The sequence below is a fragment of the Castor canadensis genome, chromosome 11, assembly GCF_047511655.1.
Source record: "Castor canadensis chromosome 11, mCasCan1.hap1v2, whole genome shotgun sequence".
Taxonomy (NCBI): domain Eukaryota; kingdom Metazoa; phylum Chordata; class Mammalia; order Rodentia; family Castoridae; genus Castor; species Castor canadensis.
Window position 1 is genome coordinate 102658963 of NC_133396.1, and position 12364 is coordinate 102671326.

The window sequence follows — 12364 nt, forward strand, 5'->3', positions numbered from 1 at the left end:
TATATATTTTGTGAAGTCTTTGATGTCAGTACGAGCTGGTTTCCCTCAGAGATAGTGATAAAGGAATTTCTGCATGAGTGAGAAGCAGGAACTAGATGACTACTAAAGTAGCTCTCTAACATTATATAGATTCATGATAGATTTAAAACTGAGTAGCTACTCCTTAATAAATTCAGGATGAAAGGTCATGTACACATCTTCAGCCTGACATAAGTGGGACAGGATGGCTGATCATTCTTTTTCATTCGTTTGTGAAATATACAGTCTATGTTTGCCTAAGTTAAAGCAATGGTCAAAATGACAGCCTGAAATGACTTTTAGGGAATCTGAATGAAATAAAATTCCTATCAGAGATGAACAAAACTTTGTTTAATGCAAGTCTTACATTCTGTATGGTTTTATGTTTTGCATATGATTTCTTTCACATATCTAGCAGATACAAAAATCCTTATGAAACAAAAAATAAATTACATTTTTCTATTTTCTATATATAAAACCTTAGAGATTCAGGCTTAAATCATGACATAACCAATAATCAGTTCTTAAATCATATAATTACTAATGTCATAATGTTTTCCCTATTATGCCATATTCAGGTGGGGAAACCTCATTTTAAGCTTAATATAATATTAAATAAAGAATATAATCAGAGATATGGGACCAAGAAGACATATACAAGCAAGAAATGATGGTTGTTAATACCTTTTCTGAGAGTTATGAACTTAGAAAAAGAAGAGAAGGAGAAGAGGTATCCTTTATCACCACACACTTTATCCCCCTTTATCTTTATTTGTAGTGTATATTAATTGGATGAAGCAAGTGGTTTCAATTATGACACTTCCATACCTTGGAATGTGAACCTTGATCACATTCACCCCTGTATGTTTCTCTTTCTTTTCCCTCTTTTACCCTCCCCCTTTTCCCTTCTCCTTCCATATTCCTAATAGTCCACTTTTACTTCCATGTCCTTTTATTCCTCCTAGGTTCCACATATGAGAGAAAATATGTGATGATTATGTTTCTGAGTCTGACTCATTTCACATGATGATCTCCAGTTCCATTGAATCCCCTACAAATGACATAATTCCATTCTTCTTCATCTTTACCATAACTCCAAGAAAAAAATATTACTATCCTTGATTTACATAGGAAAACATTACGACCCAAAATGTCAGACAACTCATTCAAGATAACAGTTACAGAGACTATTTTCATGACTGAGAAAATTAACGTACAATTTTCCCAAATACATATGTGCTGCTGAGTAATGTTCTGATCATGAAGTTTTAAGAGAAAATGCAGTCTTCCCAATCACCTTCTGAATGGCCAGCTGTACATCTTTGTTCCTGAGGCTGTATACCATGGGGTTCAATAGTGGGGTGATGATAGTATAGGTTACTGTCACCAGCCTATCTCTTCCTGATGCATATTTGGATGAAGGTCTCAGGTAGACAAAGGATGCACATCCATAATGGACAATGACCACAATGAGGTGGGAAGCACAGGTAGAGAAGGCTTTTTGCTTGCCTTTGGCTGATGGAATTTTCAGGATGGTATGAACAATGAAGCCATAAGAGATGCAGATAAAAATCAGGGGCACTATAAGCACAAAGACCCCACAGATGAAGATGACCAATTCATTGACATAGGTTTCAGCATAGGCAAGACGGCTGACTGGTGAAATATCACAAAAATAGTGGTTAACTTTGTTTGAGCCACAGAAAGGGAGGCTGAAGACCAAAGTTGTTCCCATCAGAGATATTAGGAAGCCACTAACAATACATGTTGCTGCCAGTTGTCCACACACCCTCCAGCTCATGAGAATGGGGTAATGCAAAGGCTGGCATATGGCAGCATAGCGATCATAACCCATCACTCCCAGGAGCAAACAATTGGTGACAGCAAAACCAAGGAAGAAGAACATCTGGGTGGCACAACTCATGAATGAGATTGTCCTAAATACAGACAGTAGGTTGATAAGCATCTTGGGCAGTATGACAATTGTATAGAAGATCTCAGAAGTAGAAAGAATACCTAAAAAGAAGTACATGGGTGTGTGGAGGCTGTGATCCAAGCAGATGACTGAGATTATGGTGATGTTTCCACTCAAGATGGTCAGATATAGGCAAAGAAACACCACAAAAAGGACAAGCTGCAGTTCTCTAAGACTGGAGAAACCCACTAATAGGAACTCGGTGACACAGGAGGAATTAGCCATGAAAAGATAATCCCATGGAATAAGACCAGTATGATCAGATCCAGAGACCATTAAAACTGAGCAATCCAAGATTTATCTTCATAAAGTAGTTTTGCAGTCTTGTTTAAATGACATACAGCACACATGGGAGAGACAAACAAGGAATTAAAACTAACCAGGAATTGTTCTGCACTGATCTGTACCCAAGCTATCATTTTTCTGCTTATGATTTCAGCAGTGGGGCAAGGGTTCAGGATAAGGGTAATAGTCATTGGCGCAAATGAAGCCTGTTTTTCACGTCCCCTCTTTGGAGACTGAATTTTTTTACTAATCTAATCCTCAAAACACTTTTATCTACTTTAATTAGTATCTTCAGTGGTCAAACTTTTATCCTGATTACTGATATGTATGCATATATATTATATATATATGCTATTGATTATATATCAACTATATATAATTAATAGTATCAATGTTTGAGGGTACACATGCATACATCTACTTTTAATACATGCCTCATTTAGGGAAATATTCATTGATTTATCTTTGTAATGCTTGCCCTTTAACAACACAATACCATTCACAACTAATTATCTCCCTCATTTCCATGCAGTCATCCATTAAAATTAACTTGGTTTTGAATTGCTGCTGCTATCTTACATCTAGCTTTATGATTCCTCTAGAAGTATTATCAGATACTAGGCCTGATCTCTCCTTACAGAAAACACATGCATAGAAAATTTAGTGTCTCATCAAGCATTCATTAGTTGCCATTTTGTTGATTCAAACTAAGATGATTTTTACCTGACATGGAGGGCCAGAAAACTTTCATTCTTTGGACCTGTTTCTGAATTCATGAGTAGAGATGATCAGATACTTAAGACTTCTGGCACAGTTATTATTTCAGGCACTAGATTTTACATATTTTAAACAAAATCTTCTTGTCCTCTCCTACCTTCTGTCTAAGTGTGTTCCTTTGCCTAGATTCTGTATCTCAAAAATATTTTACAATACTCTTAGTCATTCAAGTTTTATTTTTTTATTTATTTTATTTTATTATTCATTTATTCACATGTGCATACATTGTTTGGATCATTTCTCCTAAGAAATGTTTAAACTCACAATTTTTCTCATCTACATTCAATCTATTTTTTTTCTGAAGAACATCTACATTTTTTTTATCTTTTCTGCAAGAAATTAGCCTCTTCCTTGAACTAACTACAAGAACATTATAAATCTACCCCTGAGGTTATCTCTTCTGTCTCTGAACCATCCTTTATAATAGCAGAAGAGTTGTTTTGTTATTGGACAAGCCCTATTATATTAGCAAAAGCAATCGACCTTCAACCATTCATAAAATAGTCTAGGTTTTTCATATCTTTCTACCTTTCTACTCATAACTGCTGCAATCTATTCCTTCATACACACTTTAGCATTCAGATATTTTTAGCAACCATGTCATATTTCACTCTACTTTCAACATCTAGAAATATTCCATTTTTATATTTACTGTTTTTCTTCTTTTAATTTCATGGAATTCTTTCAGTTTTCAATATAAAATATTCTTCACATGAAATCCTACAGCTTGATATTCAAGTTATACTACTTTCTCTGGGTTTCCTTAGTAATTATTGGAATTTTATTTGCTTTGCCACTTATATTATAAATTTTTCTTTAATGCTACAAATTATTACTTGCCAGCAACCAGAAACAGCACATACGACAGTGGTTGGGATATACTAACTGCTTTGAAGTTTATTGAAGAAAAATAAATGACCAATGATCTAATTTCTCCATCTCTCTTTTAAATCATTCTAAAATTTTCAGACAAATGGCATTTAACTCTGGGCATTTTCCAAACTTGCTAATTTTAATAATAATCTAGCATATAATATTAAACATTTCCTTCAACATTTTAGGATGAAAAATCTTTCTGACATCATTGTATGAATACAAAGCAAGAGTTCCATAAAAAAAAAATGAAGTCAGGGGCTCATTTGGTAAAACACTTGCCTCATATGTTCAAGGCCCTGGATTTGGTCTCCAAAGCTGCAAAAACAAATTGAAGCTATTTCATCTTTATTTCTGATCAAGTGGTCTTATCCATTGTCTTGCTAACTTTTTCAATTTGAATTTTTAAGCATTCTACTTTCAAACCTGAAATTCTTTGCAAATAACTAAATGACTATTGTTCTTTTGCTTAGACAAATGTTCAACAAAATTTTGAAATTTTCTAGAACCCAACAACTATTTCAATATATCATTGAACTTGACAGATGAAGAACATACACTATGCATTTGACTAGAGCAAAGGCCCCACTAATGTTCTTTCAGAGAACACTAATTCATCTCCACCTATTCCCTTTCCTGGTTTCCTTCCCAATACTAATAAGTAGGGTTAAGTGGATAACTAGCTCATGGAAAAACTGAAAAATTTCAAAATGTGACATACTAGTAAATTACTCAAAATTTGCTGCTCTTCACAATATGAAAATAACAGTCAATAAAAATAAAAAAGTTTCGTTGAATCTGGAGTTCTAGTGCTCTGTGACATGAAGAGGTCTTCATTCTCAAGCACTTCCTGGAAATCCCTGTGAAGGTTTCTGGGTGAAATTTGCCATGTTGTCTTTCCTGTCATGAGGCAGCAGGGCTCTTCTGCATTTTCCAGGAACTCTCCAGACCAGCATAAGAAAACAATGTTACTCTACAGAAAATTGCCACTGGGCCTTTTCTCCATGATTAGTTTAGGTTTTGCCTCAATCAATATCACCAATGGTCTTTTCTTTGTATATTGGCCATGACCACAATGCCTGGTTGGTAATTGAGATACCCACCTCCACAGGGAGCTAATTACCACATTGTGCCCATTACTAGTCCATAATTTTCTCAATTAGGAAGAACCCTGGTAATCCACCATGAGAATTATTTGGCCAAAGAGAAAGCCCTTTCTAATACATGCTAGGGATTAATTAGCTTCCTCTTACTCGTTCTCTGGGCACTCACTTAAGAGTGGAGGATACCTGAGCACAGATTGTTAAAACAGACATTAATGTAAGTGTCTCCTTTTGGCTTCCTCACACAAATGCCTCTATATTTTCATTCTTGAGTTGGAGAAAAATGTTTTATTAGTGTGTATTAATTATACAGAATAGTGGGTTTCACTGCAACATTTTCATACGTGACCATAACATTCTGAAAAAGATCTTTTAAAAAGCTACAGTATATTCTAACTTCTGCAAGCTAGAAAAGAGGAAGAAAGATGAAGAATAGAGGATTGAATATTAGAATGACAAAGATAGCATAAGCCTTTCGGCCAAATAGGAAACATTTATTTCTGGAGTATAATGTGAGTTTGGTAAATATTTCAATAAATGGTTCAATAAATAAGGAAAGAAGTTTGGGGTCTTGGAGAAAAATGTGCTAGGGCCCTGGTACCAATTTTAGAAGAGTCTATTAGTGCTCCCTGTAGTTCAGGTTGCATATTATTTCTTTCTCACAGTGCTTCTTCATACTTAAACTAAAAATGGGGCAAAAGCTAGACATTCATGGATGTCTCTCTGGGGAGTTATTGTAAACTGCACTTGTATGAATCATGCTAAGATGTTGCAGGAGTGGGAAAGTGAAAAAAATTCCCAAGTTATTAACTAAGGAACTTTTGGTGAGTTCTTTGTCCTTCAGTTACAGGTCAAATTGGGACAATAGCTAGATTTTTAGAAAATACTTTGCTGAGAAAGTTCATCCACAGACTTTAACTTCTTTCTGGATGTGCAGAAGATAAAAGATAGCTGAATATTTTGCTTTACACTTTTCACCTAGAGAGGTGGTGTATTTTCCCCTTTCTTTGAATATAGGTAGGTAGGCTTGGCAACTTATTTGTGCAATGCATTATAGCCAAAATGATGCTGTATTATTTTATAAACTCTGGTCTCTAGGTCTGGCAGCTTCTAGTTCCTGTTCTCTGAAGCATCCATTTTCATACCTTAGTCACCATCTTTTGGGGGAAATTCAAGCAGCCCTTAGAGAATCCTTGTGATGGGAAACCAAAGCTTTTGGGCAACATCTCCAGCTAAGCATGCATACAATAGCCAGCATGAACTAACCATCCACATGAGTAAAATCTTAGGAGTGGAATCTTCAGCCCCAGTTGAACCACCCATGCTGGACCCCATATAAAACAAATACAAGTTGTCTCCACTGAATCCCTTTCAAAATGGTAGATTCACATGCAAAATAAATAGTTATTGCTATATTAAGCAACCAAAGTTCCAGACAGCTTGTTATGCATCAATAAATAATGTCATAACAATTTGGTATCCAAAGCCAGAATATGGTTGTAATAAAAACTTAAGAGCCAGGCATGGTGGTACATGTGTATAATCCCAGCACTGTACAGGTATGGCCTATGCTACACAGTGAATTTGAGTTCAGCCTGGTCTACATAGTAAGACCATGTATCAAAAACAAAACAAAAACTTTAAAACATTTTTAAATGGAATAGCAGTATGAAGAATCTGCAAGGAATTCAAGGAGTCTGTTATGGAAGGTGAACATGTCATGAGGAAGCTATAGGTAAGGGTTTAAAGAACAGAGAAGAAAATGTCATTACAGTTTGGTTAAAAGGAGATACTCACTATCCATTGTTGGGAACATTGACAGTATTGTCCAAGGTCATATCTTAGAAAACAGAAATTTTTAATAAATTTTTGAGTCTTCCTGTGAAAATGTCTAGTGTGACTATAGAAAATGCCACTAATTACAAAATATGAGAAGAAAGAAATGAAGTGTTCAACTGAGGGTTTAGAGGAAATTACAGAATACAGAATTTGCCAGATTTGGAAATAAACCAATATGTATTGTGGATGTTTCTCATCCATTATCTCTTCCAGCAAAGACTCTCAGAGTAAGACATGGGTTCAGGGAAAAGATCAAATCCAAGATGCTGTCACCTAATAATCACCTCAGAATAATTATCTCAAGAATGAGGCTACAAGACCATTTGTTAGAACTCAGAAATATTTAATGATATGCATAGTAAGGTTTCTAAGTACCTTAAGAACATAAATCATCTAAGCTAATTAAAAAGGTCTTTTAAGAATCTTATAGCAGTCTCACAGGTGACCCATAATAAAGAAAAAATATTTGAATATGATTTTTGTTTGATGAAATGAATTTATCAATTAAAATATAACAAATTCCCAAAGTTTTTAAAAGGCATAATATCAACTTGTACTAAAGGATACAAATATATAGACCAGTGGAATAGACTAGAGGACTGGGATATGTATCCACACAGCTATGTCCACATTATTTTTGACAAAAGTGCCCAAAACACATGAAAAGACAGCCTCTTCCAACAAATGTTGCTGGGAAAAGTGGTTATCTGCCTGCAGAAAACTGAAACTAGATCAATACCTATCACCCTGCACTAGTATCAGCTCAAAGTGGATTAAGGACTTTAATATCAGACCTGAAAATCTAAAGTTAGTACAGAAAATAGCAGGAAATATTCTGGAAGCAATAGGTATAGGAAAGGACTTCCTCAATAGAATCCTAGCAGCTCAGCAACTAAGAGAAAGGATGGACAAATGGGACTACATGAAATTAAAAAGCTTCTGCACAACAAAAGAAATGGTCTCTAAACTGAAGAGACCACCCACAGAGTGGGAGAAAATATTCACTGGCTATACATCAGACAAAAGACTGATAACCAGAATATACAGGGAGCTCAAAAAATTAAACTCCCCCTAAATCAATGAACCAATAAAGAAGTGGGCAACTGAATTAAACAGAATTTTTTCAAAGGAAGAAATCCAAATGGCCAAAAAAACACATGAAAAAAAATGCTCACCATCCTTGGCCATAAAGGAAATGCAAACAAAACCATACTAAGATTCCAACTCCTCCTGTTAGAATAGCTATCATCAAAAACATTACCAACAACATATTCATGAAGCTGTGGGGAAAAAGGAACCCTCATACACTGCTGGTGGGAATGTAAGTTAATACAACCACTTTGGAAAACAATATGGAGGCTTCTTAAAAAACTAAAGATGTATCTGCCATATGATCCAGCGATACCACTCCTAGGGATATACCCGAAGGAATGCGACACAGCTTATTCCAAAGGCATCAGTACACCCATGTTTATTGCAGCACTATTCACAATATTCAAGTTATGGAAACAGTTAAGGTGCCCACTATTAAAGAATGGATTAAGAAAATGTGGTATTTATATACAGTGGAATTTTACTCAGTGACAAAGAAAAATGAAATTTTGTCAAGTAAATAGATGGAAGTGAAGAACATCATCTTAAGCAAAGTTAGCCAGGCTCAGAAGGCCAGAAATCATATGTTCTCCTTCATATGTGGATTATAGACCTCAAACAAAAGCAGTAATATTATTGGACATGGATCACACCAAGAGGAGAACATGTACAGGAGGAATAGGGAAAGGGAAGGAAATCTAAAAGTTGAAAATGTTTGATGTGCCCACAGTAGAGGGGTGAATAAAGTAATCTTAAACTGGCGGAGGCCACTATGGGAAGGGGACCAGGAAGTAGTGAAGAGGTCTGGTAGAGATGAACCAATTCAGGTTGCAATACACATGTGCATGAAAGCAATGCTAAGAATCTCTCTGTATAGCTATCTTTATCTCAAGCTAGCAAAAATGCTGTCTTTCTTATTATCTCTTAAGTTTGTCTTCAACAAAATTGGAGAAGAGGGCAGAACAGGTTCTGCCTGGAAGTGAGAGAGGTTGGGGAGAGCGGGAGGGGGTGGGGGGCAGAGGGGAGAAATGGCCTAACAATGTATATGCATATGAATAAATGTATAAACAATTAACAAAAAATTAAAAAAGAATACAGAATTAAAATGAAGAAACCTGTGAACCCCCAATTTTTATACGTAGAAGTATCAAACTGACAAAATGACATATCTGCAGATAGGACCTATATCAGTAGATAAGTTACAATGATAAGAATGTGGGAAAAAGACCTCATGTTATACTCAAAAGCCAAAGAGAATCAGTCTCATGAAACAGAACTGGGTATAGGATGAGAGTTGATCAATGTGTTGAGTGTAAAGTGTATTTCTGGAGCTTCCTACTTAGTTATCACTTACTTATCACACAATGTAATTATATTAATGTCTACATATTCTGTATTCAGAAACCTTAAATACAGAAATACATATTCATACATTTAAATGAATATGATCTAGAATAGCACTACTCCAGGTAGCTGTATGTGCTAGCCTAATCAGGACAGCTTTTCTTTTTATCCTACATTGAACTTTTTGGAAATTTAATATTGAACAGGAAGATAAATCCATTCAGGGGATCTAGGAAATAGCAGCAGGGATGCTAGTCAATTATAAAACATAAAATATGTGACATAAAGATATGAATAAATTTTCAAGCTGGCAAAAGGAAACATTATAATAGAGTGTTAAAAGTGAAAAAGAAAAGATAAAATAGTAAAAACAGTTAAATGGTTTATATGAGTTTGGCCACAGAAAAGGAAGTTCATTAGCTGGATCTATGGGTAGACTTATGTCTACCCTATAAACTTATTGAATTGTAAGCAAGTGTTTTTTCAGCTTATGTGAATGAGAACAAAGGATTACATGTTGCAATGTGTGACTTGGAGTGATTGAAGTGATTATCCATGGTCATATCACTGGTCAAACTAATGATTTGACTCTATGTATGACTAGAGTAGCTTTCTGAACTCAATATTTACCAATAAAACCATCCTAACACCTTCCTCTATGAAAAAAACAAGCAAAACGTTACATGATATTTTTCTAAAGTTTTCCGATCTTAGTTTCAATTGAGGAACCAAAGTTGAGAGAATAAAATGTAATTATTACTTTTAAATATATAAACATGTTGTGCTAAAAAAAGGGAGCAAATATAGTCTCAGGGGGATGTTACTGGATTTCTTGATCTTTTTGCCTTCTTTCTCTTCCAGAGTTAGTAACTACTTTGATAGTTATCTCCTGGAGATAAAAAGATAGAGCACACTGCTATTTGAGTCCACCTGAGAAATTTGAATATGGAAATCTGATTATTGGCCTGAAATACAAGAATTTATAGAAAGATGTCTGCTCTTCAAATGACAATGGGTGGCAAAGATGATCACAGATTACTTTTGGACTAGATATGGGCAAGTTAGGAGGACAAAGTCATTCTGGAATCAGTTTTTCCAAATCAAGTTTTCCAAATAAGACTTCCAGAAGATATGTGACCCAGAAAGGTAATGAGCTTTCAGAATTAAGTAAATTCACAGCTGTCAGCCAGAGGCATCTTCAACTGAATCACAGGAAGTATGGTATAGGTACCCAGTAGTGATTTATTCCAGAAACCATCCCCACATGAACAAGACCCATTGTGTAACATCTGCAAAGCCCTGAGAGCAGCATTTCCAGAGCATGACAGATGCAATCACAGGAACTTTCCTCTACCTCCTTCCCTCTGAAATGTAGTTCTTGAGGTACCAAGCACTAGAGTAAGTGGAGAGAATATTGGTTGTTGATAGAGATAGTCTATACATCAACCTTTATTGGTCCCAGTGTAGCTGTCCCTATTTAAACAAGACCAATGACAGGGAAAGGGAGAAATTTTAGCTTTGGATTAAAAGTAGAATATTAGTTATTACAGTGGATGTGGCATTTAAATTTGAGGGGCTGCATGAGATTCCATCTGAGAAGCAAAAAAATCATTGACTTGATACTTAATTTAAAGGGATCGTAAGACGATAAACATTTTATGATATAAATCTTAGAGTCCTATTATTTCTTTTCTTTTGGGGGAGAGGTGGAGATCAAACTCAGAGCCTTGTTCATGCCAGGAAATCTGCCACTGAGCCATATATCCCTAGCCCCAAAAGTCCTATTACTTCAATGACTCTGTTACAGATATAATATAATTTGCATGTGGTAATAATATTTTAATTATATGGTTTTAGAGATTTTTTTCTTGCCCAACAGTTTTCTGATAGCAAGTTGGACATCCTTATTTCTGAGGCTGTATACCATGGGGTTTAGTAAGGGAGTGACAATGGTGTAAGTCACTGTCACCAGCTTGTCCTTATTGGATGCATAGTTTGCTGTAGGCCTCAGGTAGATGAAGGAAGCACAGCCATAGTGAACAACTACAACAGTGAGGTGAGAAGCACAGGTGGAAAAGGCTTTCTGTTTACCCTCAGTTGATGGAATCTTCAGGATAGTCCTCAGAATGCAGACGTAAGAAACACAAATGAAGAAAAAGGGAACCACAAGTACAAGAACCCCACAGATGAATATAACAAATTCATGAACATCTGTATTAGTACAAGCCAAGCGAATGACTGGTGAAATGTCACAAAAGTAATGGTTGACCTTATTGGCACTACAGAAAGGGAGGCTGAAAACCAAATTTACCACTGCAAGTGAGGCCAAGAAGCCTCCAATCCCACAGGCAGCTGCCAGTTTTCCACATACCTGCCAACTGATAAGGATGGGGTAATGCAGAGGGTGACAAATGGCAGCATAGCGATCATAACCCATTACACCCAACATCAAGCAGTTGGTAATAGCAAAACCAAGGAAGAAAAACATTTGAATGGCACAACAGGTGAAGGAGATTGTCCTGGCCACAGAAAGTAAATTGGTGAGCATCTTGGGTAGGATGACGAAGGTGTAGAAGGTCTCAGATGTTGAGAGAATACCAAGGAAAAAGTACATTGGTGTGTGGAGGCTCTGATCCAGGCGAATGACACTGATAATAGTAGCATTGCCACTGAGAATAACTAGATATAGGAAGAGAAAAACTACAAAGAGAGCAAGCTGAACTTCACCAAGGCTTGAAAAACCCAACAACAAGAATTCAGTAATCATGGTGAGGTTTTCTGCCAACACCTGCAGAGAAGAGGGAAAGAAAGCATTCGTGTACATGATCTAGGAATCTTGTGTCTGTGTTCCTTTCTGGAGGTACCAGCGAAGAATTTTGCCTTTTGCATGTCTTTTCCAGATATATAGCTGTTTGTGATTTTCTAGCATAAGTTAATAAAATTTAATAATTAGCAAAGACAAGAATACTTTTCATCCATGTAGAATCTTATTAAGTAAAATTACCTTACGTCAAATTTATTCTGCTTATTACATACTTCCATCTGCCCTCAAGTTCTA

At 35.8% G+C, this 12364-nt stretch overlaps 2 protein-coding genes across 2 annotated transcripts; both read right to left on the reverse strand.

Moving 5' to 3' along the window:
- Positions 1–1276: 1276 nt before the first annotated feature.
- LOC109674001 (olfactory receptor 10R2-like) lies at positions 1277–2218 on the reverse strand. The gene has a single exon (XM_020151127.2). It carries the CDS (start codon positions 2216–2218, stop codon positions 1277–1279), a length of 942 nt encoding a protein of 313 aa, XP_020006716.1.
- Positions 2219–11149: 8931 nt separating this feature from the next.
- LOC109674011 (olfactory receptor 10R2) lies at positions 11150–12130 on the reverse strand. The gene has a single exon (XM_020151135.2). It carries the CDS (start codon positions 12128–12130, stop codon positions 11150–11152), a length of 981 nt encoding a protein of 326 aa, XP_020006724.1.
- Positions 12131–12364: the final 234 nt, after the last annotated feature.

Excerpts from the sequence above, each read along its gene's own strand:
- LOC109674001 (XM_020151127.2), bottom strand. The coding sequence starts at position 2,218 with ATGGCTAATTCCTCCTGTGTCACCGAGTTCCTATTAGTGGGTTTCTCC.
- LOC109674011 (XM_020151135.2), bottom strand. The coding sequence starts at position 12,130 with ATGTACACGAATGCTTTCTTTCCCTCTTCTCTGCAGGTGTTGGCAGAA.